This window comes from Sander lucioperca, chromosome 20, assembly GCF_008315115.2.
Source record: "Sander lucioperca isolate FBNREF2018 chromosome 20, SLUC_FBN_1.2, whole genome shotgun sequence".
Lineage (NCBI taxonomy): Eukaryota > Metazoa > Chordata > Actinopteri > Perciformes > Percidae > Sander > Sander lucioperca.
In genome coordinates, this window is record NC_050192.1 from 10619006 (window position 1) to 10646632 (window position 27627).

The following is a 27627-nucleotide window of genomic DNA, read 5'->3' on the forward strand; positions in this document are numbered from 1 at the left end:
AAAATGTAACATGGGCAAGACAGACAACAGAACATCTAAGAAACAACAATGTGGAGTGTAATTTCACGTCTCAGCACTGCTCCAGAAATGAAGACAAACAGGAAGAGAGAGCAGATTGCTGCGTGACAGAATACATTTTTCAGAGGAGAGGGGATTAAACAGCCTTATGTCACAGCATGTATCCCCCCTGCTGTGACTATACAGAGGGGGTTTCAGCAGAGGATTGAGGATGGATGAGACAGCACCCTCATCTGGCTCACTTGTGAAACGGCATCCATCATTGCATGTGAAGGAGACTGCCCTCACAGCAAGGTTAATCTCACACAGTCCAATGTCCCCTTCAAAATAAAACCCCAGTCAGAAGCTCAGATGCTTAGCAGATTTGGCACAGATCACTGCAGTATACAAGACTTATGCAATGCTATATAAACCCAACCAGCACTCAGAAAGGTTGAGACACCGAGCACTCAATGTAACGGATCAAATTACTCAAAACACCATTTTAATTTAGGCTTTGAAGGAAAACTCAGAAGCCAGTTCTGTGTGTTTGGATGGCTATAGTCATTCATCACCCCCATTTTAGACTGGAAATACTGGGGCACTAACCTCTTTCTCACGTTTCACAGAGAATCATGCCAGACAGTGGCCCATACAGTGGAGACAGTGGAGTCGTGACACAGACGAGTGTAGTGCCACACTGACACCTTGTGGAAGTGCTGCTATTACAGGCCAGTTTTCTGTGGAACACAAACTATTAATTAAATACGTTACATGCATTACATAATATAGATTCAAACTGTGGAAACTAATTGAATATAAGTATTGTGTTGGTGGCCTGTGTAATTTGCCCCATATATAAAAAATGCTAAACATTATGTACATTATGGGACAGTTGTAAAGCAAACTATAGTGAAATACTGCTAAAATGGCAAAAAAAAAAAAAAAACTATTTAAATGTAATAATTAGTTTTCACATTTATTGCAGGGATTGAGTCTGTAAGTGAACATAATAATCAGTGCAATCATTTTGTTCACCTTAAACATGTTCAGAGGACATCAGGATATCTAACACAGCTGGAATTCAGCTCACTGAGAGAAAGTTAAGGGAGATTTAGACGTACACTTATCAGATGCTGAGGACCCACAGGTTCCAAATTGTATGAAACAAAAAGGGAGAGAAAAAAGTTCACAGATGCTGCCATTCAAATTTAGAGCATTGAAATGTTAATAGGAGATCTCTTTGAAAGCAACCTTGATGCAGGAATACAAACTCAGGGTCATCACAATGTTGATGAAAATGTACATTGATGTGTTTAGACATATGCAATATATATTGTTCAAGTTTTCTGCAGTCAAGTCCTGAGGATATGACAGATCCTATATCAGGAGGTTACAGCACACTGGGTGAAACCTATTAGAATCATCAGCCTCAGACAAAGACCTTTCATACACATTGAATGTTTTATTAAAAAAGAAGTTATAACAGTTTATTTTATACACAACTATTTATGAGGTTATAAGCATATTAATAGAGAGCATTTGTCTTTTTGACAAGCATGCCCACTTCACAATGCAAAGAAAAAACAAGAGGGCAAAGAGGGTGATAAAAATAAGACCATGGATGGACTTTTCAAAACAAAAAAAATAAACCTTTTGACTTTTTAACCCTCAAGTATCACACACTAGGTAACAAATACATAGTTTCTATAACAAAAAAAACTGCCATTTTCCATGCTGTGTGGGCCTGCTAAATCCCCTGATGGCAGCAGTAGGCCACAAACACAAGCCCAAAACAGAATGGGAGGTGTGCACCAAGCGAGCCTCGACTCCACACCAGAAGCATGCAAGTGCATAACGAGACACAGTCAACACACAGAGGGAGGTGATATTACAGGATCAGGATGCTGGCTCTCTGCAGATGTGCTGATAAAACTGAGAACAGGCCCTGGATGTCTTGTCTATGGATTAAAGATAGAGCAGTCCATTTGCTTAGCGGAGGACCTTCATCCTTATTGTATCTGGCAGGGGGTGGGGGAGTGCGAGTACGGATGTGGGGCTATGGCTTTGGACTGGACCTTCTCTGCAGATTGCAGTTAGAAATTTGAAGCCCCGTCAATCATGTTATTGTGGTTGTCTGGAGTTGCTGTGGTTAAAACTGTGGGTAGTTAAGACATTGTTATCTGTACACCTGTGGTCTTAGAGCAGACGAGGAGGGGTGAAAGCCAAAAGGGAAATTAAATAAAAGCACAATAAACATGTTCTTTTTTTTCCAAAAATAATTTAGAATTCAAGTTTCAATGGGAAGCATAATCATTCACTGATTTGAGGAAATTTTCTTTAGTTCTTGACTCGAGTTAAAGACAACCTGAAACACAAAGGCAGTAGTTATTTCTTTTGACCTTGAATGAGTAAATGTGGAGTTAAAAAAAAGTGAAGATCAGATGGTTGTCATGTTTACCAGAGCAAAACCAGGCCACAGCTGAGTATATCATCAGTTTATTGCCCAGCAGATGCCAAAAACCAAACCTATGATTTTACCCAAACACAAAAGTAATATTTTTGAAAAGACAAAGAATATCATTAGTTCCCTGTTGCACAATTGCATCATTATGTGCTATTTTATTACAATTCTCAACTTGGATATACTGTATCTTCAGCACTCACATACAATACTGGACAAATGTAAAGTAAAACAAGAATTTCAATCTGAATTACTTAAGAGAAAAAAAAAAAACTCAAGATCAAGTTCTTATCAGGGTGATAATTTAGCTGAACCATAACTTAGAACAGTGGTGCTTGGCGGCCAAGATTAAAAACAAAAAAAGAAGGTATCTCTAATGGATAAATAAACATTTATAGGCTGCTTAGGGAGAAAACACAAGCCAATTATGAGAGTGGGAATCTGCATACAGTTTGTAGGTTTGTTCTGTTTGAGTGGATGTGGACCACAAACACGAAAACATTCACATAGCTTTATACTGCCTTGAACATGTTGAATTATAACAAAAGTTAGCTCTACAGCAGTTAAAATGGCTGCATCCTCCTGGAAGCTAACCCCGAGCTAACATTCAAAACCTCCCCGGGCTGGGTGAGAGAAATTATTATTATTATTATGAGCATAGAATTGTGTTTTTGGAGAAAATCCAATGTCTCGAAAAGGGCTGAACCACACTTTTGAATTCTGTACAGTTAGATCTACCAGGCTCACTACAGGTCAAACATCACCCTAGTTTGAAATAACTCACACTCATCTGTACAACTCTGCAAGAAGAGGACAAGCAGGCATGTCTATGGAGTATCTTACATTTAACCACACGACAGACACTAACTAAAAATCAAATGAACAATGAATGCTTTATCAGGTAAGTATATCAAACTAGCTAACTATATCTGTAATACAGCCATATAGCATATGTTGTTTAGTTGAAGTCAACACCGAGCAAAACTAACTACCCTGTCAAAAACACAGTTCAACAAATATTAGCATGAATCCCATCCTTTCAACAAGTCCTGGGTGAAAATGTTAATTACTATGCAAGATACAACCAAACTGTATTTTAAACCTGAGCCAGAAAAGTCTAACGATCCTACATTAGCTCAAATAAACCCAACGTCACTCACACAGCCATGGGCAATCCCCCTTTTCTGCAACAGAGTGAAAAATTAGATGTCAAATCACAAATTCCGCAGGGTCACATTGCAGAAAGAGGAGAATAAAAGTAGGATGACTAAAAACAATGTTTTTTTCTAGTTGCTTTTAACCTTCATGGCTTTTTGGAATAATGGTTTTGGGGACTTCTTTAACACTTCTTCACCCTTCCTTTTGTGATGAGGCACAGAAGAGGGAGTTGAGATCAGAGGTGATAAGGTAACCTTCGGAGTACGATTCAGCCTTGAATCTCCCACAAAGCAACCAGTGATTCTTAACTGCAATCTATGAAGTGAATACTTTTCAGGGTTTTCTAGGTAGTTTGACTGCCACGTTTGCCTCGACAAGCAACACTCGGCCAGTGTTCTGGGTTAAAGACAGAGTTTTCATGACAGTGTCTTATCACTGTATTCGTTCCACATATCATGGATTTACATGTTATCCCGCCACATTGACTCAACAATGAGTACAATTTTTTTTTATTTATTATTTTTTTTTAGATAAGTCTAATCTATACATATGAAATTAATTATCCTCAATGAAATTTGCTACATGCCTAAATGTTATACATTGAGCTCTTATTTTGTAATCTTCTTCAAACTAGTGATCCAAATAGGTGTTCTGGTAGGCAATCAAAGTGTGGGGGTCCAGTTGATGCAGTCGGGGTACATACCATAGGTCAGACTAATATGAAGGGCATGCATTGGAGCAAACTCTGTGTAACAGTGGACTGTGAGGAGGGCTGATACTACACAAACCAGAATCTTCAATAAATCACTTCATTTTTTACTCAGATCCACTCTATAACCATGTGACCATTTCTGTTGCTTTTCACTAAAATAAAAACTGCTTTGGTGCTGGTTTTCTAAATTCACAAGAATAGGTGATAATTACATTATTTCTCTACCTGAAAAGTTGTTATTGACCAATAGTACTAACAGCAATGTGTTTTTAAAGCAGGACAGGTGATTGAATGCCAGTGGCATCGTGCACAATGAGAATGTTTGGTGCTCATGTGTTTGATGCACCTCCTGACAGAAAACTAGTGTGAACTGCATGAATGAAATTCATATGGATAGATGGTTAAAGGGTAGCTCCGGGCTATTTCCAGGTCCCATCATACCAAGTGACACTGACCAGAATCTCCACAAAGGCCACTCCCTTCTTCATTTCCTTTGTGCATGAGTCTTCCATACAGTTTATGCAGCTAGTGTACGTTCCACAAATCAACACCAAAAGCACCCAACACATCTTTCTTACCACACTGTCCCTCACCCTGTAACGAGACATATATTTAATGCATTTGTTTTCCAAGACCTGACCTTGTTAAGCATTTATTTAGCCATGCACAGCGGCACATGTAGACAGGCAGCTGCAGCAGGTTAACCAAGAGTAACATGAAGTTAAGTAACATACCAAGGTATCATCCGAACTAAACGAGAAACAAAGCCATAATTTTTACTGACGTGTCTCAATCAATATGTTGAAAAATATATGCTTAGGAAGCATTCAGTGTTGATTTATGAGCGTCTATTGGCACTACACTAAGTATTTTTATATAAGGTGTGCTATGACACCTTGTGTGTGATTGTTCACTTCAAAAAACCCTCTTGACTACAGGATAATATTGTAGAGCTGTCGCCCAGGCAAGCAAGACCTAAGCAGCTCTGTATCAGAGCAACTAACAAAATGTTTGTCAGAATCAATTAGCATTCTGGAAAAAGAAAGGAAATTAAGATTCAGGTCAAACATATAGACTTTTTATATTTTAAAAAGTGAAATTTGAGTAAAGAAATAAGATGCTCTTGGGGAGGTTTCCTGTCTACGCCTACATGACACCTTAAAAATGCGGAGATGACAGGGAGAGAGTGTGAAAGCAATGTCGACATCTGTGTAGGGAGAAACAGCTACAGAATGGGAGGGGTGTCTGTCAAACACACTAAAGGCTAGATATCCATAAAAATCCTTGTTTAGTAGTAATAATAATAATAATAATAATAATAATAAAAAAAATCAACTTGTTTAAATATGAATATTATAAGTCTGCTTTCTCATGGTTAGGAAATCAAATATAGTCTCTGTGGGGGTTAAAGGAGGAGGCGGGATGGGGGAGCCCTCCTATCACTACAACTCCATGTCCTGGGCCTCGTCTTCTGAGAAATCCGACATGGAGCTTTCAGATGAAGAGTCGCCTGCCCCCTCTTCCTGCTCCTTCAGAGCCTCCTCTGTTGCATATTTCTGGATGTACTCTGGAGGGATAAACAGAGAGGAAAAGAGAGAGAGCATGGTCAGACAGTAAAAAGTGATAGCCTAAACTCCAAGAGAATGAGGTGATCTGAATTACTTATATTTTGTTGGGTAATAAAACTGGGGAAATTCTTTTTTCCAGGTGTGCAATAATTTAAGAATCTAAAGGGATTACATTAACAGTTTTAGATTAGTTTGAACCTTTGATTTTTTGCTTGTACTCCTCTGGCCGGTGAAGGTACATGGCAGCTGCGTCTCCATTCAGGGGGTCGATGGGGTTTGGGTAAGCCAGCAGCTGCGGCAGGAACGACTCAAAGATGTTGGTCAGATCTGGGGAGGAAGGCAACAGATTTTTCATTACCACTTTACCAACTGACAGAAATAAGTGATCCGACAATTATATAATCTGGCGATTTAATGGCAGTTTCTGTCGGGCTTCTTTGAAAGGAACCTGATGCTCACCCAATATTATGCCAATTACACGTCTAATATAAAACTGCTGCCTCTGTTGATTAGCCACAGGAAAGCTCATAATCAATGTACACACATCAGTCAGTGACGATGCAAGGTGTATATGCTAGCAACAAAAGTAAAATCCTCCCCCTGATAGCCTCACAGCGGCTAGCACCCCACTAATCCCTTTTACTAGCTCTCTGCTAGCAGGCCTCAGCTTTCTCTCAGAGCTGAGGCCTAGTGGAAATACCTGCAATTCCGCTCTCCTCTCCTAAGTGTCACTGTTGCGTCCATTCAGTTGGGAAAACAAACACTTTCCTACGGTCTATTGTATAGTATTATCATGTAGGGATTTAATCAGTTGATTTTGTTCTCTCTTGCTTTGTAGAGAATCCTTACAGACACCGCTTGTTTGATTGGCCTATTCTTTACCATGTTTGTCCAATCTGATTTTCTTTTTTTCAAAAACTCAAAACAACAAAATCTGCAGCATTTTAGTACAAAGATTACATAACACAAATGTGATTATTGACTTGATGGTTTAACTATATTTCAGAGAAGAAAAAAACTAAGCTACCTCACTTGATATTGACATTAGTTAGCAAATCCTTTCCTCTTTATATCAAAACAATGGAATCAATAGTTCATTATGAATCAAGATGCTTAAATACCATTTAGGGGTTTCATATCCAGAACAGTGAAAACAAATAGGGTGTAATGCTGAAACATCTGCTAGGGATATTACTGTAAAGTCATTTATATTGCTCGAAAGCTATCTTAGTCCTGTGAAGGGGCTGTAATGAGAAATGAATGGGGAAATAGGGAGAAGGCCACAGGGACATGGAGAGTAGCAGAGACACACGCAGTGACAGTGAGAAGAGCAACTGGGTGACAAACGGTTAAGTACAATCATGTGAGCATGTCCCTGTCCCTTAAAGCTGACTGACCGTAAATCATTCTGTCGAAGGTGAATGTTGTCTGACCTTGCTGGGTCAGGGTATTACCTCCTTAGTGTTCACTTCTCCCCTCACTAAGTAGATTAGGGACAATTGAGCACCACTGCCTAATGTGACCACACTGGCTAGCGAGGGGCCCACATTCACCTTTTTGGTGCTGATATCACAGTGTGTCAAGTTCTTTGCACATAATCGCACAGACTCCAGTGGGGAAACTTAATATGGACACATAAGCAGTAGGGCCGCTCACCATAAAGGGCTGTCCATGTCTGGTTGATGACATCTAAGCACACTGTCCCTGACCTGGGAAATAGAGAAGAAAACAGAGTTAGAGGGGTAAGGTTGAAGGGAAGGAAGAGCGAATCTGCGTGTAATGTGTGTCCCAGCTCACGGACTGGATCCCTTCAAGTCCACTTCTCTATACTAAGTATGTCAACAGGTCAACAAGGCTTGTCCTTTTGCAAGTGTGGCTGAGAAATGCAGCCTTATTTTGACCAAAAGTGGAGTACAAGGGTGATTCCTTACAGCCCTTTTCACTTGTGTAGCGTCAGTTGTTTTAGGAGAGTTCAGGAGATACTAGTCAAGTTGTGAAATATCATGTGATCAGGTTGGACATACCAGGTAGTTGCAAGAAATGGTTATCAGTCACAGGTAAATATTTTAATTTAAAGTAGACCAATGACGAAGCTAGGTTTGAATAATGGAAGCCTGACAAATACTCTCATATTGATATATTTAGTTTACCCTACTATACAATATTTACCTGTTGTCTGTTGTGTTTTGAATTGAAATGTCACTACTTGTATAGTAAACAGGGTTAACTTGCTGCAGTTTACAACTGGTATTTGCTTTGTCAGTCGTTATATCCTGATTATAAATGTGAAACTTTCTGATTGGAACCACCTGAATGCACCATTATTTTGATCTTCGTGAGACTAGACTGTCCTCTTTGGGGAGGAAGCACAGGTTCAGTCTGTCCATCGGGGCCTGTTTCAGGAAAGAGGTTGAACTAACTTAGGAGTCTAACCCTGAACTCTGAGTTGATTTACCCTGAGATGGGAAACTGAGTTTTCTGTTACAGAACAGCTGATTTGAGTTGGTTCAATCACCTCAGAGTAGGTTCACTCAGAATTAAGCGCATGCACCACCACTACAAAAAGGTAGCATGAATGGAGCCATGATATTACGATTCACCATGGCAACAACCACAAAAAAAAAATCTGTCGCTGTACTTTACCCCTCTGGAACTGCAAATACTCATGGGCACATACAGTGACTTTGAACATCTATTTCGTGAAAAAGAAACACGACTGCTGCTGCAAAAGAGCAAGAATTGGCGTGGGAGAAAATTGATGCTCGAGTCAATGCGTAAGTTCCAATATAGTGCATTCATTTCATATTTAATCACAAATATAATATTACTGGTGAAAACTGGTGGAATGGTATTTAACCTATAATCTATTTTATAGTTGCAATCCTGTGGGTGAAAAAGTACTACTAAAACCATTCTAAGGTTGCAGCACCATGTCATTAACAGATTTATAATTTTTAATCATTTATTTCAAAAGGGTTTTACATCATTCACCTGCAATCCTGTGGAACTCACAAAATGTTTCAGAGCGAGGCACATTTCAGCTCTGCATACAGTGGCTTTACTAATATGCTCCGCATCACCAATGTTGTAAAGAAAACTGCCGTTTGCAAAAAACAAACTAATAATGTGACACAAAGAATCTGCTCGGAAGTAAGAGCATGTCCAAGATGGGTGACGTTAGTGATATGAGGACGGATAAGGTTATGTACATATCTGATGGACTGAAGAAAAATGATACCGCTCAGGTAGTTATCTGGAAATGAAAATACATCTAGTTGGGGCCTCAATATCATCTCTCGACGTATGTTTACCTCCCTGTGAATTAATACAGCTTCTTCATCAACGGGATCGTCGACAAAAGGATATTAGGTTAGGATAAAAAAATCTATTTATAGTCTGCCTAACAGAGTTAATAAACCAACCCTGTTTTTTTTATTGCATGCAGATGACAACACTGTGCTAAAATGTGCCTGATACAGACTGAACGAATGAATGAGGAAATTAAAGAGCACTGTGTCAGAGGGAGGAGACTGTAAGAAACTCGAGGTTTATTGAAGAAAACCTGCTCCCGACCAGGTTAGGTTCACAGACTCAGTAACCATAGTAACTGACTGAGGTTAAGTTACCTCTCTTTCTGAAATGGGCTGGAGTTACCCCTCTTTCTCAGATTAGATTTACCTCCCTTTCTGAAATTCCCTCATCTCAGGGTTAACAAACTCAGAGTTTTTACTAAACCTGCTTCCTGTAACGGGCCCCTGGTCCTCCCAGAGACCAACCTTCACAGACCAGGTCCGTCAAGGGATCTACTCTCTCAAGCAGTGGATTACTGGGCTGAGATGAGGTGATTTGCTGCTGCTAGCCAATTGTGCCAAAACTGGTGGCTCATATAAAAGTTAAAAGTGTAGTTCACAACATAAACTGATATTTGTTTTACTATTTCAAGGCCTAGATGTTAAAACATGTATAAAGCAATATAGAAAACAAAGAAATATTAATGAATTCAACCAATGTTTTTAGTTTACAATATGACAGGCCAGCAACATGACATAATTACAAGTAAATATTATTCGATGAGCTTAAATACACAAGGCCTTAAAGGGTGTTAAGGACCAATAATCCAATAAATATTGACTTCAAATACATGACTATAATCAACTTACGCTTCGTCAATGTTGGGATGAAAAATCTTGTTCATGAATCCTGAAAAAGCAAGGCAGAGATGAGGAAAGTGTTTAAAAAAAAAAAAAAAAAAAAGTGGAACCCCCCAAAAAATGTGACCTTATAATCCCTCATGCGATAGTAGAGCTCCTACCTATTGATGGTGATTTAAAAGGATATTTGTCAGGAAGATCTACTCGCACCTTCCATACGCCTCCCTCGTAAGGTGCTGTACATGAGGGAACACAAAAATGAATGAGCAAACACTGTTGAGGGCAGAGAAGAGACTTTGATTCCATTTAACATCATATTTCATCCATTATGCACTGCGATGGATTTAGACACTGAAGGGTTATATCAATTTTCTGCACTCCTTTCCTCTCTCTCAGAAACACAATAGAGAGATGGACACTTAAGAAATAAACTACACATATGTTTTCCCTTTATCATTTATATCATGTTTTTTCAGTAATGTATTTCAGGCCAGGGGAATTATTTACTTCCAAATCACTTCATATAATGCACTAACATTAAAGAGGAAAAGAGTGTGAGCGAGTGATGCTCTCCCAGAGTAGCTGTGTGTAACAGGACCCTTATGTGTCGTACTGAACAGCACATAGGTGACTGAAAACACACTTGATGGGTTTGAATGGTGGTGAGTATGTGCATATACACACACACACACACACACACGTGTGGGCAGACAACAGTGCCATTTTATTTGGCATAGTTATGAGGCATCATAAACAGGGTCATACACCCACTTCCTCTCTTTGCTGATGCGTGTGTCAGTCTTTAAGTGGCAGTGGTTTTAGTGTGACAGATGTTGCGAACAGCACACAAAAGAAGTATTTCCTGCTGATGAGGCCACTCTCCTCATCAAAATTCCCATCAAGCCTAGCTCATCCACTTCGTGGCCTCAGGCATGGTTTCAATACATTTTACGTTCTTTACGCCTGCTGTGACAAACCTCTCTTTATGTTCCACACACAAGAATGACAAATTCCTGTGCTGGCTGACCTCAGAACAACAATCATTGTCACTTCATGCTCTAATTAGAGTTTTAAAAAGGTTAAACATTTGATCAGAGAAGGGGCATTAATGGGAGAGCTTTCAAGATCCCAAGTGGCAGACACACAAATAAATGCTCCTTAATTTGTTCCATATTTCATGGAACCCGGATGAGAACACACCCAAAATCCTATGGCCACTTTCTGGAGCACATTAATCAGCCCGAATGAGGATTCAGCAACAAATTAAGATAGTTGTTTCATTTGTCAGGACAAAAAAACATTGTTAAATCAGAAAAGAGAACACCTACTTCCTTGTGGTCCGAAAAACTTCACTACAAATTCATTGAGTCCACTGAGGATGGTGACTTCGTGCTTGCTCTCAATGCTGTAAAGCTGTTAAGGACAATATCTTCACATGACTGCATACACATGAACAAACACAACCTGAGGGACTACAATAATGAAAAATGCTCAAATAACATTCAGGATCACTAACAATTTGGCCTCTGTTAAATGGTAATTCAGCTGCAGTTGTTTCCAGGTAACACATCATTACATGCTTTGTTGAAAGGAAGAAAAAAACATGAGTCTGACCTTTTTCCTTTCTCCTTAGCAACATACTTTTTTCATATCATATAGAGTTATGAAAACTAAAGAGAGAAATTATAGCTTTAGACAGATAATGAAAACAAATCAATGCAGGAAAATTACACTTGGATTATGTTCTGACCCCTAGTCCTGGAGCATCACTTAAATGACAATCAATAGCCTTACGCCAATTTGTCATTCTGCACGTTGAATTAATAACCCCAGATTGAATGTAAAGTATGCAGGCCAGTGATTCAAAAAACAAAAAAAATCATGCACACTCACATCAGCCAGCAGATCATATTCACCCATTCAGAACCATGCTGGCTTTCCTCCACCTGTCCCTCTCCAATAGCAATAAACACACAAGTCCCCACTGAGAAACACAGTACAGAAGTCCATCTCCTTACAACGACTGTCTGAGATTCTACAAGTTTATTTTACCACATATACTCCTGACAAAACCCTTATCCCCTCGCTATGTCTGCCCTGTTTCAACATTAGATACAACAAAATTACATAAAAACAACTTAGTTTGTCGTAATCAATTTCTGATTCAACTTGTGTTATGAAGCTTGTGATGCTCTAGAAGAAAGTGGAGAGAATCTCTCACTATCTGAAACCTACACACTACAGTCTCACAGACATACATGTAGTTATTTTCAGATGAAATTATGTTGAGTTTCCTCAGCTAGACAGAGTGGCTCCATTAACCCAAATACTACAACCAGTCAGAGAGAAGCACTCTGAAAGGCATGTGTAAGTTACTAAACTGAGAAGTGCCTTTGTCAAGCGGTAAACTATAAGCCTGCAACCATTTAAAAAAAAAAAGGTAATTTTGTAATTTTTTTTAACCTGAACCCTATTTTCCTATGTTTTTGTGTAGGTGACTGATGTGAACAAAAATCTTTGAAATTGGCCAGTAAGCAAAAACACTGTGACCGGCAGCCACGAACCAAGCTGCAATGTAATCCTACAGGGCAAATGTGCATTGTTAATTTCGTCCACTAAAAGTGTTGTTTTTGCCACTGACAGGCTCATATTGTTATAAGTGTCTGAATACATTATGGAAAGGATCCCTACAGAGATAGACCTTTTTTTAAAGAGTAAAATCCTAAAACAACTCAGAGATCTCTAACTCTAAACCTACCAACCATCCACCAAGACTCCATTTAAATAAACAATACTTTTAGCGTGTATAGAGCCAGCATATTTCCATATGCAAATCGGTAAAGTATGTGTTAATTTCAACCAAACCAGAGTGGCGATTGTTGGTAAAGTGAAAAGACGAACCAAGACAGCTTTTCATAGTTTTATTTTGTTTCTGTCAACTTTGAATGTAGTGTACGAGGCTGAAATTACTGTTTATTTACATGGAGTCTGGTGGGTTTAACGAGAAAGGTCGACCTCCGTAGGAATCCTTTCCATGATGTTGTCAGACACTTGGAACAATAATCTGAGCATGTCAGTGGTAAAAACAGCACTTTTGTGGATACAAATTGAATGTGCGCAATTGCCCAATAACATACATTGTAGCTTGTTTTGCTGACTGCAGCGGGCTTGCTTGATACTGAACAAATTCCCATCAGGCAACAAATACTGACACAAAGGCATAGCAAAATAGGGTCCAAGTGGAAAAAGACCGAAGAGATACTTTTTTATCTCCACTCCAACACAAAATCATCACAGAGAAATGATTTGTTGATGATGTGAGCAGAGGGAAGAGGCACAGGAAATCAAATTGAAGCAGAGAGAGAGACTCAGAGATAAAATAAACAAGAGAAAAAGAACGATAGAAAGAATGATCACAAAATGAGAGTGAAAGACTCAAAGAACACATTAGAAACAGAAGGTACAAGAGATGGGATAAAACTCTGTTTTCCATGCCACACAGTAGCAGCTGGCTCGTCAATCCTGATTGAGTGAATATCCCATTAGCAGTAATGTAGCACTGACCCCCAAAGGGTTAAATCAAACTGAAGGTTATTTTAAGCTCTGGTTGAGTCTGCTAAGAGACAGACTGAGTCCTTCTGCGAGGAAACGTGTCATTGTCAGACAGAAGAAGAAGCTCTCTGTTCTGACTTGTGCTGGGTCGAAGAGCCATGCTGAGACTCTTTGATGCAAAATCCAAGGCAGAATGAAAAAACACTAACACCAGGACAATATGTATCCAAAGCATGCTAGCAAAACAACAACTAGCCATGTGCAATAGGGAGACTCCAGTCAGACACATTAGACTACATGCATTATGTTTATGCTCACCAAAGTCTGCCCTTCATGTAAGGACAACTTTGCATCTAACTATTGTAGTAGTGAAACTACTGGTGTGTAAGTGAATGTGTGTATGACCACAGGAGAGAGGGACGCAATGCTGAGGAGGGGGATGGTATGGGCTGTGTGTGTTATGTTATAGAGGACAGCAGTGAGGCATGGTGGGGGATAAGCTATTAATGGTGTTGAATCAACACTGATTATGCTGAAGGCTAATTGACATTGGCCATACTGACTAAGAAGCCAAAGAAGAACTGGTCTACCTGTGCAAAACTAGATTATTATATTTACATTTTAGACATTTAGTTGACACTTCTAAGTACATGTTTGCAGAATACAGTGTCTAGCAGGAGTTCACTTTATAAGACAGCAAAAGTACAAGCAAGCAGAAATGCAAAGGTCGGGGTCTTAGTGATCTGTAAATATTCGTGTAGCAATTAGTGAGATCATGTGAGGTAGGGAAAGGGAGTAGCCCAAATTGCACCGACTGACTTCTCGCATAATGTTATACTCACACGACTGTTACTCTCACATGACTATGCTGTGCGCGCGCGCACGCACGCACGCACACACACACACACACACACACACACACGCTGATGAAGTTCAGTCATAAGTCACAAATAACCACGTCAAGTTTTCAATAGTGACTGTGGCTGGACTGAGCGCCTTCCATCCATCCCCACCATCACAAATCACCAACCAACCCCGCTCTCCTTACAAACCCCCTAGGTTAATGATATTAATACGAGTGTGGTCTTTGTTGATTTGCTTGGTCAAAACCATAGCAGCAACATGCACACACAATACTCACAATCTTTATCTTAAGAAACTATCTCTGGCATTGACGTCAAACGTCAACCCTCTCACCCTCTCATCTGTGTCATAAGAAAGGCCAATCCCAATCTCACTTTGATAGGGCCATCTTCCATGTCCTCATGACACAAAGGACTAATCCACTGGCCTTTTGTTTAAGACCGAAACCTCCAAGCACTCATTCCTTTCACACAGTAAATAAGTAGTCACTGTCAACAACAGCCCTCTTCTTTTCAGATGACATTATGTTGAGATTCCTCAACTAGACCAGATTGGCTCCATTAACCCAAATACGCAAATACTACAACCAATCAGAGAGAAGCACTCTGACAAGGCATGTGCAATGAAGGAGTTTGGCAGGTCTGGTAAAACAGAAGGGAGTTCCTGGTATAGCCTGTAAATTCCAGTTAAATTCTAAACAGTTTGATGGAGTGGAAGATGTATCGAGAGTGTAGTTGATAAACAGCCACTCAGCCAGTCGAACAGAGAAACAAAGAAACTGGATAGACAGGACATTCAGTATATACCAATTAACTATGTGCTGCATTGTCTTTTTGTTTAGATTTTTAAACAGAGGTGAAATGACACATTGTATTTCAAAAAGGTAAGGCAAATTGGTTTCACTCCAACAGCTGACAAGAAAGCAAGACATCAACAACAACAACAAAAAATGCATCTGGTCACAGTCTGGAGCCCTATGCATCTACTTGTTCCCTATTCCCACCATAATGACTATTCATTCACCCCCCCACCTTGGATTATTATAGATAAATCATAATCTGTGGATAGCACCAAGTAAATATTCTTTTACACACACTTGTAATCTGATACACAAAGCCCAAACAATCCAGAGGAACATCCTCTTTGCCGTATCTCAGACATCCCTGAAAACCCTGAACTGTAACAGCAACACGGTCTCCTGTGTTAACGCCATGTCAGTGCAACACTTTCTTCATATAATGACATACTGGCTTGACAACCCTCAACACTTGAAAATGCTGCATAGAAAGAAAGGTCTAAAAGAACTACTTTCAGGCTACCAATTACCCTGTTTCAAAGTTTATCCAACCACTTAGGGCAATGTTCTCCTGATTTCAAACATTTAAAAGGTTAAAGTATAGAAATATGCAGTAATTAGCATCTACGGTTGTGGTCTAGACATGTCTTGTTTTCCTTTTGGTCCATTCAGGCCACTATCCCAGTCTGACCCTGGATCAAAATATCCCATCCTAACCAACCTCTTTCTAAGTATGGAAAACAAACGTGATGGGGTATCATAAACAGCACTCTGTCAAACAATGAGGTGTCAACCATGCTTGAAATGTTCCTCTTTGGAGACAGAAGTTGATCTAGTAAAAGGGAGACAACGGCTAGTTTCAGAGCAGTTCCCATCTTTCTTTTTGAGAGGAAGGGAAGCCCACTATACCCTTTCATCAACAGGGTGATTCAATAAATCCAGTATCAGTATCCAGTAACAACTTCTTATGTTTTGTTTATTTTAAATTTTTGAAAAACAAAGCAATCAAAAAGTGCCAAAACGTTTCACATCATGGAAAGAAGAAAACATTTCTTCAAATATTGTACATCTTTATGACTTGGGCATGGACAATCAAATTCAACAATACTCTGACCACCTGCTGATGCCTCCAGCTTCAAGTAATCCTTTTAAAGGGGAATGTACAGACCTTCAGGGCAGGCTAGGCTGAAATAACAGGAAAGGCAGCAAATCAAATAATCCCGAAGGCATTAAGAGAGAGCTAGGTTACTGAGTAACAGAAGTGGCACCATGCAGAATTTCCAGTTATTAATGGAACTAACCAGAGAAAAAGACTCTTAAAGAATGAACATAAGAAGAAAAGCAAAGCTAAGAAGTCTGTCTGAAAGACACTAATAGTTTGTAACCCGCAAAAAGCCAGCGTGAAATAGGAACATAAAAAGAGCGGGTAGAATAAGGTCAGCCAACAGAGCGCGCGGGGGGGGGGGCATGAGAAGATAAAGAGTTGTTAAAGAATAAAGCAAAAAAGGAACATGGAAAGAAGCAGAGAGATAGTGATGCAGAGATAATGAGAGAAAAGAGTTCAGCCTGGTGAATGCTGATCTAGCCTTGTGAGCAGATCTCTGGATGTGAAAGACAGTGCTGTGGACTCCTGGCTGATAATGATGATGATTTGGCCTGTGTGTATCAGGATACATAAAAGGGCAAAACCTGTGTCTGGACAGACTTTTAATTTATGTTATGATAGTTATCGGTTAAGAATCAACCCAGATTTTCAGGTGATTGACTTTTTGACACTTTAAATAAACAAGCTAACCCACATGCGCAAAAAAACCAATAAGAAAGACAATGTTTAAGTACATAGGGATTGGATTATGCTAATTTGTTAAATTAGTTGTTTCAAAAGGCAGAACAAACACAAACCTGAGAGTAATTGTTTAAGAGCACATCTTTGTTTAGAGATAAGGAACTCTGAGGCAGCTACCTCTCTTTCGTGTTCTCTCCCTTCCACACATGTACAATCAAAGGCCTTGCAGATGAAAGGCAGGAAATACAGCAGCTGTCCTCAGAGTGTAAGCAGTGGGTAGGCTTCCTCTACCAAAAGAGATTCAAGTATAGACTACCAAAAGAAGAAGCTTATATTCTTTACCAAAAAAAGATGGAGAGAAAGATGACTTATTTACTTAAGACAGTGAGCTACATTTTGCAATGACAACAGAAAGCAGCCTGTACATTAAAAAACAACGAAACAGACAACAAAGTCAATACTAACAATACACCAACAACAAAGCTGTTCCCTTTTCTTCCTCCAAATATGGGCTCAATGCCCACTCTCTGATATTCTCATAGGAGTCAAAGAGGGTTTGCTCATTTGCAGTATCTGCCCAACACTTTTATATATGCATTGCTTCTTTGAAGTCCTAGCCTGTGTGTAAATGTGCCCTGTGTTTGTGCATTAAACTTTTTATGTATTAGTGCACTGTATCGAGCCAAGGATTACTGTGTGACCTCCACTACACTCAGCGCTCTGAAAACAGAGGCAGCTAGCACAGCAACCATCCTGTCACAGCAGGCAGATGAGTGATAGGCAATGTGTTGCTGTGAGAGTGTGATTTAAATCAGTTCAACAACAAACACCGTCACTGCAGCCGTCACTGACCCACTCCTCTAGCCTCTCCATCTCTTAAACTCTCTCTCATACGGAGGCTGATGTCTTACCCCAGCTGTTTATTTTTCATCACCCATTAAGTAAAACTCTCTCTACTCAATTTTATTGCATTATTTGGAGCCTAACTGAACCATTTCCACCATCAGAAACCCCCTCACACCCCAGCTTATTGACTCAGTAGATAAATGATCCTGTGTTTACATGGCAAGTTTAAAGGAGACGAAAATGAGAATGAATTAGACAAGAAGCCAAGTTTAAAAACAGCTCCCATTCATCCAGACTACAACCTTTTCATTTACATTACATAATGACAATAATGATCTGCCTATTCCAATCTGATATTTCAGATGTTTTATCAAGCTATTAATAATCAATCAATATGCAACTTGCCTGTTGCTTGTGTTGTATAATAAAATGAGATGCACTGTAGATTTGGTTTAAGTAAGAAGTCCTTTCGGGTTACATCAAAGTGAAAACAACAAAAAAGATCAAATTAGCTAGCTATATTTGACAAAATGCTAAAAAGGAGTACAGTGGGGGGGGGGACATTACAGCAACAGAAGCCTAGATACTCATTTTCACAGTTTATAAATGAGGAAGTTTTAATTTGAGTTCGTAATTTACAGCTAAAAACTAGGTAATCATCAAGCCAGCTTAACAGAAATCAGGTCACAGGTCAATGGTAGAACAGAGGTGCAACAGTGGTTTTAAGTGTGTTTGCAAGTATGCTTGACTGATTTGGAAATTGAGGTGTCCTCTACTGTACCATATGTACAAGCTAATGCAATGCTTGTCCCAAACTGTTTTAGACAAGCCTGGCAATAACCACAGTTCCTCAGTCTAGTTCCTCCATTGTCAATGTTTGGCGGGGTTGTTCTCAGATCCAGTATGAGGCAAGCGGGTCTTGGCTGTTCATGACTGCCCTGGCTGGCTCTGATAAATGAATATAGGTATAGTGGTATACTAATACTAGCATGCCTGTGGTCAAGCCAGCTGCTCTCACTTCCCCTTTCAGCCCAGATCCCACAAGAGACAAGAGAGCTCTCCCACCTAGCTTCGTAGATCTGGGGAACTAAGGACTTAATAACCTGTACTACTTACGTAAACAGATGTGATTATTCTATGTGGAAGCAAAACAAATGAATTAGCCACAAAGAATAGTTGTATTAAGATCATGTATTACTAGGACTTTAGCAGAATTATGCGCATATTCAGAGGTCTACAAAGTTCTCCACAAACAAACTTATGAAGGGATTGGGAGATTCTTGGACATGGAGCTTTCTTTAAGTCAAGATTCTAAAAGCATGTCCCAAGACACATTAACTTACTTCAACCTCTGCTTATCACTAAAAACACAACATAAGCTTCATTGATCTCTAACAGGAAATTGGTTACATATGTTGCAAACTTTAACCCTGAAGAAAACAGTCCTGTTATCCTTGTGTTTATTCTTACTCTTCTATACTCTGCCAACTACTGCTGCCTCACAAATGAAGCTCAGCATAAATTCTTTCAGGAAGACATCTATGCTTCACATTTCTCTCTCTCCCAACCTAATCAGCTGCATCGTCATCAGCTGAATGTGGGCGTTTACTCTTTCAGTTAAACCAACCAGATTTGCCACAATCTCCATGAGCTATCGCGTTGTTGCATTCAAACTTTAAATCTATTCTGCTCTCTGCTGCTGCCAGTTGTCATTTCAGGCTAAAATCGATGCAACTCTCCTCCACCGCATTCACCTCTGGTTCTCATCATTCCCAGCACCAAGGGTTCCTCCATCAGAAGCCCTGCTTCACATCACATACATCCAGATCTTCAGGCTTCCTTTATCCCTTCATCACCTCCACCAGTGTCTAGACTCCATCGGGGGGATATTCCTATACATCCACGGCCTCTATACCCCTTAAAAACGTACATTGCGATAGAGTCTAATCGCCAAAGACTCTAACCCATCAACCTATTATGCACCATGTTCATTAAACTTATTTCTCTCTTAAATGAAGTCTCTCCTTATTGAAATCATCTAAGGAAATATACTAGACAGCAGTTAAATAAAAAAAAATTGGTCAGATGGTCAAGTTCAGAACCTCTTATGGTCACAGTCACAAGGCTTAGGCTAATAATGAGAACTGCGCCACACTGCCGCACTTGTTATGCATTGGAGCTCAGTTTAGTGACAATTACCCCAAAACAAACAGGTACGGTATGAGTAAAAAGGCTTAGGCTTTTGTAAAGCCATGCAGCTGTTAATGGAGCTACTAACTATGTCAGTAATATGGAATAGAGTAAGTTAGCTCGCACCCAGCTTGGGTAAGGGTTTAAATTCTGATGAAGCACTTGGTACCAGCGTGTGCGGTCTGTGCGGATAAAAACCTTGCAGGGTGTTTTACATATCAATGGACACATGGCCCCAAAGGCCTGACTCACTGAAACCAACATGAAAATGTCTGGTAGCTGTTAAGTGCTGCACTCACTAAATGGTGGATGGGAAGTAAATTAACTATACTTCAGTTTCATTTCTGCTTTGAAAATTAAAAAGGTAAACATCTAGAATTTGAACACATTTAACATGATGAAGCCTAAGGATTACGTATACAACTGTAATTATATTAGTTACTTTACAGTAAACAAAAAAGCACACATAAAACTTGTATACAGGCAGCCTAAAATGTTGGACCTGTGTAAATTTTACCCAGCCTCATTCATAAGTGTTAACAAGACTATGTTTTCTCAGCTCACCGAGAGATGTGTAAACACAGCTGAGGCTAAAACACATTGCAATTAACATTTTCAACCAACATTATAGTAACAGTTTTGAAAATGTACATAAATGCAAAAGCTGTCTTTGCAATCCACAATTTGCATGTGCAATCAAACAATTAGAAAAAGACCTGCAGAAACAAATATACCTAGCTCAATGCTCAAAACTTAACCCAAAATATTATAATTATTTTGCAATGCATATTTGGTTTCCATTAAATACAGGCCTGACTATACTATGTTAGCTGATGGCTACCTCCTTGTGTGAGAGCTGGAGTGGCACAGTGCTGCACAGGCTAAATTCTTTGTCTTCTCTGGTGAGAGATGAGAGCCCACCCACTGCAATTAAAATGTCAATCCCTCAGCTGTTCCTCCTCTCAGCCCTTCACTAAATCAACAGTCTATTTACAGCAATAGCACAGAGTCTCTGTGTGCATGCACGAGTCTGAGCTGCGTGCATGTACACACAAATTAAATTATCATTAATGATCACAAAACTGAGCCAGGACAGAAGAAACAATGGCCTAAATCAGAGGCAACCATTTAATGAGCAAATCTACTAACAGACAAGACAAGATTTTCTGTCTGTTTTAAAGACGAAAAAACCCTGAATTTCAACACTGACACGCTGAGGAAACTGCTACCAAACCCAAATTTTAGTGTAATGAGACAGATACAGCTAAGTTGTATCAACTTGATACAGACGAGAGGCACAGAGGCAGATTACAATATAAAGTCAAGTGTAGGGTGTGGGTAGTGTAGGTTGCACTTTTTTGATAAGGTTCTTTTGCTTCATACATATAGGCATACATTTTAGCCAAAACAAATGGCTATTTTAAAGTCAACATCTTTTAGACAACTGGAATCAGTGTCACTGGCCCATATTCCAACGTATGACCAAACATGTAGCTAGCCTATCATCACTCCTTCGATTTTCCACATTAAAGCAATAGTGCATGTGAGCGGCAGACGCAGGCTGAACTCCCTAGTGCCAGAAAAAAAAAAATCAAGTGAAACAAAGAGAGGAACTTCAGTCCATCTGTTTTTCTAAGGGAACTCAGCCATGCATGCAGAAAGCTTCACTGTTTGCACTGTGGGATTAACAGTGAGGGCCTCAAATCTACTGTCAGAGAAGCCTTGCTCATGGACCCCCAAAACAGGATTGTCAATCAAGGTGGGGGCCCCCTGACTAGAAGGGGCCTCATCCACAATATACTAGGTTACCTTATGTTTACTCATGAAGGAATAAAAAGGAAAAAGAGCAGGAGCTTGGTTAGGGCTGGATGATGTAGCATATGTATAAAAATACCTGCATGGTGTTGTGTTGAAAATAAAAAATAAATAAAAAACAAAAGAATGCATGCAAGGGCGCAGACAAAGGCATATGTAAACGCAGCAATCACAAAAAGGAGATGTAGATATAGAGAAGCATTATTTTTAAGCAAGTATTTTTTAAGCTTTTAGACTAACACAAACACAAAACATGCCAAGAGCCCCGACACTTACATCTGGAGACATTTACTATATTTCACTGTGTACAATACAAAAACATTTGAATCTAGTATTATATTATCAGCTTTCCCAGGACTCGAAGACACCATAAATATTTCAGTTTAGTCCTCCTAATTCCGTACAATCATTGGTTCAGTACAGCAGGTGGGCCATTCCCTACATTGTCTTAGTCAGTGTTTAAGCTTCTTACAGATGCAATCATTTTGTAAACTCGTTAGATTCCACAATCAAGGGCCAATGTTACAAAAAAACTAATGTAAAGTGAATTAGGTGCATTTCCATCCACTTGGTTGAGGTAAATAAAGTGTCCTACCTGAGCACAAGGCTCCAATGTCAGGATAAAATCATGGAAAAGAGAGCTTGGTCGTCTAGCTCTTATTGCTGTTGGGCAGGTTCTTCCGTTTCAGCACATATGAGACCGTATTTGTTTCTTTCCGAAGCAAATGTGTGGTCGAGCGAGAAAGAGTGAGGGTGGATGTGCTCAGAGAAGACAGATGTTGGGGATCGGAGCAGAGACTAAATTAACAGTAAAGTTGTCATGTGGTAGTAAATGTACAGTGTTGGTTCCATTTTGTCTCTGAATAAATGCTGTAGTCTTGAACCACTTTTTGGTTATACAAGTTTGGCCTACACAAAAGTTTTAGAACAATATCTTTGAAATATATCTGTGCAGCAGATTAAGAGGTGAAACATTGTTTCAGCAAACTATTTGAAAATCAATTGACACTCCTTTGCCAACGATCGCATCATTTCGATGAGCAGTCATTGAAATTAACAACATGGATTTAGGTCTAGTTGCAAAGCCAAACACAACAGCAGCGCTGTGTGGCATAAAATGAACAGAAAATGACAATTAAATCGTTAATCGCAATTATTTGTATGACAATTAATTGTCAACTAAAATTTTGTGATGGTAACAGCCCTACCTGTAGCCACAATAAACATGGTCTACAAAGTGATAACCGGCCTTTAGGGTTAACCGAATGACCAATGCCTACGTCACAGGTCGGATTCGAGCCCTGGACCTTCTGCATCGAGGAATAAATCTCTGTGTGTGCCTGCTCTACCAACTGAGCTAACCGGCCACACTATGTCATTTTTGCTGTCAGCATAATGGTACACCATAACAAAACATTTTGTTTATGCAACTTCATCGTCAGACCAGAGCTTTCCCCATTCTCATCATGAGTCCATCGTGCACCTATTCATTCAATCAATCTCTCAGTCAAGAACAGGCTGCAAAACTGCTGGCTCCTTCACTACAGTCAACTGCGTCTAGTTGGTTCAGTCCCACAATAATAGCACTGGGTGCAGAATAGCTGCCTGTGACTGTGTGACATGGTCTGACACAGCAGCGGGAGATGGAGGTCGCAGGGGCTTCTGTAAACGGGGAAACACAAAAGACTCCACTGCTGATGCTGTCCGGATGTCATGTTACAAGGGCACAATGAGGCCAGAAACACTAAGCGGAGTGCAGATAAAGCTCAGGATTGGTTTCCACACAGGGAGGATGGAGAGATGTGGTGGGGAAGGGAGTAGGGGGAAGACATTAAAATAAAAAAGGAGGAGGTGGACACTGCCCCTAGAAGCCTACCCCCTGATTGTGGACAGTTGGATAAACCAGGATTACTGAAGGTATTATCTCAATAGTTTCTTCAGAAAAGTTGAAGAAACATGAAGCAAAAACATGACACAAAACATACCTGTATCATACACCTAATTTGGGGGGAAATGATTAAGACCCATATACGCTGGTATTTATGCCAGGATACTGGAGCTGATGCAATGCAAGCATGCAACACCCCTCCCAACACTTCCCCACAGTCTCGAATATAATTCACCAGTGGCCATGCTTCACAGAACTGCTATCCAATCACTTTCAGACCTTCTGGCAGCAATTCAAAGTTTCATGTTTTCATAAAAATGTCTTAACATCCCATCTCTAATGTAATGACATTTCATATACACATACATACATATATATATATATACACACATATATATATACACATATATATATATATATACACATACATATATATATATATACACATACATACATACATACATACATACATATATATATATATATATATATATATATATATATATATATATATATATATATATATATATATATATATATATATATATACATACATACATACATACATACATACATACATACATACATACATACATACATACATACATACATACATACATACATACATACATACATACATACATATATATATATATGTGTATATGAAATGTCATTACATTAGATGAAAAATAATAAAAGTACACATTTGTACAAACATGTCTTCTTCAGGTCATTATTGACTAAATATAAACTGCTGTACAGATAATTTTACACATTTCCTTTTCTTTCCCATTCTCTGCATTCAAATCCACAGGCCAGACATTGCAAGAGCCTGTGTTAACATTCAAAATAGGCTTAGTCCTTTGTAACCTACCTGTGCTCAAATTCCAGCAGCTTACTGCTTAAAAGCATTTGTAAAGCGAGTAGAATGATGAAAACATGCAAATAATAGCACAACTACCAACACAGTATGTGCAGTCAACCCCACAGAAGAACTAACTGAATGTAAAGCTCTTTGAAATGACACAACACTTAGACTCCTGATCAAGAACACTGTGTTCCAAAATTAAAGCAACCTGTCCAAGAGAAAGACTGAATAGCCAGTGGCCAAAAGGTATGCAGGTCATTGGAGAATAAGTCTAATGTAAGGTCTAGGACTACAGTTTGGCAAGAACTCGACAATAAACAAGTTGTCTCTTGCCACTCAGGACTAGTTTAGGGTACTGGCATGCTATCACAAAGGCTGTACATTTGGTGCAGAAAACAGGCTGCCATCCATGGGGCTGGCTCAGGACAAAGCTTTAACCCAGTGATATGACATACTGAGGTGATTCTGACATTCATTTTCATGAATTCCCTTATGGCCAACGCTCTAGATTCTCAGCTCTCCGGTGGCCACAGCAAATTAATGTGTTCTCAGTGTCAGCCCATAAGAAAGAAGCCACTCCTGTCTAAAAGGCAGCGTGAGTTTCGGGTTTTGGTTACACCAGGGGGAGACGCAGGGATAGAGAGCACAGAGAGGAGGTTGTTACTGCTAGTTTTGCTCAGGGGACACAAACAGAAGGAATGACCTGTTTCCCATAACAGTAACCTGGAACCTCCCTACTTTAACCCAACAAGACAGACTAGTCAGCAGTGAACCTATGTGCTATGTAAGTCTGTAAATCCCAACTCTGCAAACCTACACTTAAACACACATGCCTGTCTTCTTCAACACTTGCTGTCCACTGCTCCCTCATGGTATCATAAAACAAACACAGTCATTGTATGGAATTGAGCAGGTGGCATACAGCAAACCTGCTCTTGCCTGTCAGTCAAGTAGCTCAGGAAGGAGAGGGGGTGTACTACTACTGCAAGGCTGCATGTCTGTGTGCTGCTCTCTGTCTGCTTCACCACTCTGTCATTGCTGCCATTGCCTACACGTTAGTGGAGTCAAGTGGGGGGGGAGCATAAACTTGCTCAAACAAGCACTGTTGCTACCTAGCAGATGTAATACAATGCCTTAGGCCACATGCCAAAACAACAAGAGAAATGTAGCTTAAAATGAACTAGCTTCACCTTCCTTGTTAATGGGTTCACATATTATACACATATATTCCAACTCTAATGTGATGGTATTAGACAGGATGTATTATGAAATGCACAGTATTGTGTGAGTCAGATATGTTAGGTCTATATTTGCAAACATAACTCAGAATACAGTTATTCCTCAATTTCAGGATCAAACTACCAAGACTTTCAAACTTTTCCTTTTTAACCATTATGTTGACCCTGTTAAGACAACTTCCCCTTGTTTTTGGTTTGTTTTGACCAGCCCCGTTCTAGCCCCATATTTGACTAAGCTGTACAGCCATCCCATCAGCTGTTCTAAGTCCCTCCCTCTTATGGTTTCCGGTTAGTAACAGGCTACCCAATCATAAAGCTGGTTACCACTGTGCTGGGACAAAAACAATACTACTTGTTCATACTGTTTTCTAGAACATTGTATGGACTGCAAATGAATTGTTAAGGTTCAATGTAGAGCTCCCTCTGTCAGCCCTAAGTGAAGTTGAACAAATAAATCAGCAGGACAAAAGTAAACATGGTGACATCGACTTGAAAAACAGAACACAAATAGATAAAAGTTAAAGCATTCCTCAGTGAAAACGACTGAAGCCTCATGACACCTGCTGTACCACTTAACTAACAGCTGTCACGTTCACTCCAATATTTATAAAAAAAAACAAATTACAACCACTACAAAATTATACAAGTTAACCTTCTATATATTTGCCTGCAAACACTGAGGTACAGTGAGGCACACAGATCAGGTGGCCATTTTGATGTTGAAATTAACCAGCAAGCTAGCCAGCCAGCAGCGTTACAAGGTAACATTTCAAGTGGCAGATGCAATAACACAATTAGAAAACCCTTACAAAGTAAAGCTAATAAGCTCCAGAATGCTATACATTCTGTAATAACGCCAACGTTTTTACGAGTAGAACAAAAGACAGCAGCATTTTTTAGCCTTACGTTATGTAAACAAGCTCCTGTGTCAACGTGTAGGGGCAGTTTGACTCCCCTGACAACAACAGGCTGGACAAAGAAACCAAATTGCCATAAGGTGTTAATAGAGTCTATCGCTGTCAGGTCTATTGGTGGTGCAACAAGATGACAGACCTTCCTGGAAAATGAGAAGGACGTTAGTTAGTCTGTTCGGCTGTTGCAGTAATTTTCAAATATAGACAGCAAGCTAGACAGCTAACGTTACAAATATACAGAGTTGGAAAAATGCTAAAAAGGACATGGGAATTATGTGATTATCTAACACAGCTGTCCCGATAAGCAACTGAAGGTTCGCATGACATAAATAGCTAACACTTGGCTTTGCTAGCAAAATGTTGTTTACACAAAAACACCAGTCATTCACAATGAAAGCTCTTTCTGCTTTGGGTTACCAAGACAAACAAACACCAACAAAATAGGGTCTGCTAATGTCACATTTCCACATAACTACATCAGGAAATAGCTGACTAGACAGCGAATGAGCGACTGTTGTTTATGTTCAGAAAGGATACAGTTTCACCACGTCGGTATCCATTCGCCTTTTACCCGGACTTGGAGACGACATTTTTCCTATTTCCACCGCAGAACACCAGTAAGTAAACTGAAAGCTAGCCCCCGAAACGCTAGACAGTCCAGCCAACGGTACTATCCGAAAGTTAACATTTGCTTTCAGAAATGTTCACAGCAAACGTCTTCTCAGTTCTATGTCTCTGTCCTAATGAGTAGCCGAGGCTGAGCTAACGTTAGACTTCTGCTGTTCACTGGCTCTCAGCGTTCTGACTATGGTTCTGACAA

General features: G+C 39.6%; 1 protein-coding gene across 1 annotated transcript; it reads right to left on the minus strand.

Annotated features, from left to right (window-relative positions):
* Positions 1-1442: 1442 nt before the first annotated feature.
* On the minus strand, positions 1443-27627 carry ube2h (ubiquitin-conjugating enzyme E2H (UBC8 homolog, yeast)). The gene is made up of 7 exons (XM_031313315.2): positions 27345-27627; positions 11379-11455; positions 10212-10286; positions 10060-10099; positions 7556-7608; positions 6098-6226; positions 1443-5898 (listed from the first exon to the last, which is right to left on the minus strand). The coding sequence occupies exons 1-7, from the start codon at positions 27395-27397 to the stop codon at positions 5774-5776; spliced, it is 552 nt and encodes a 183-aa protein (XP_031169175.1). The 5' UTR covers positions 27398-27627; the 3' UTR covers positions 1443-5773.

Bases quoted from the DNA above. Each gene is read 5' to 3' on its own strand.
- ube2h (XM_031313315.2), bottom strand. From the start codon at position 27,397: ATGTCGTCTCCAAGTCCGGGTAAAAGGCGAATGGATACCGACGTGGTG. The intron at 10,287-11,378 runs GTAGGTGTTCTC...CCTCATGTACAG, and splicing joins GTTTTTCGGACCACAAGGAA to CACCTTACGAGGGAGGCGTA. The intron at 6,227-7,555 runs GTGAGCGGCCCT...CTTCCTCCCCAG, and splicing joins GACATGGACAGCCCTTTATG to ATCTGACCAACATCTTTGAG.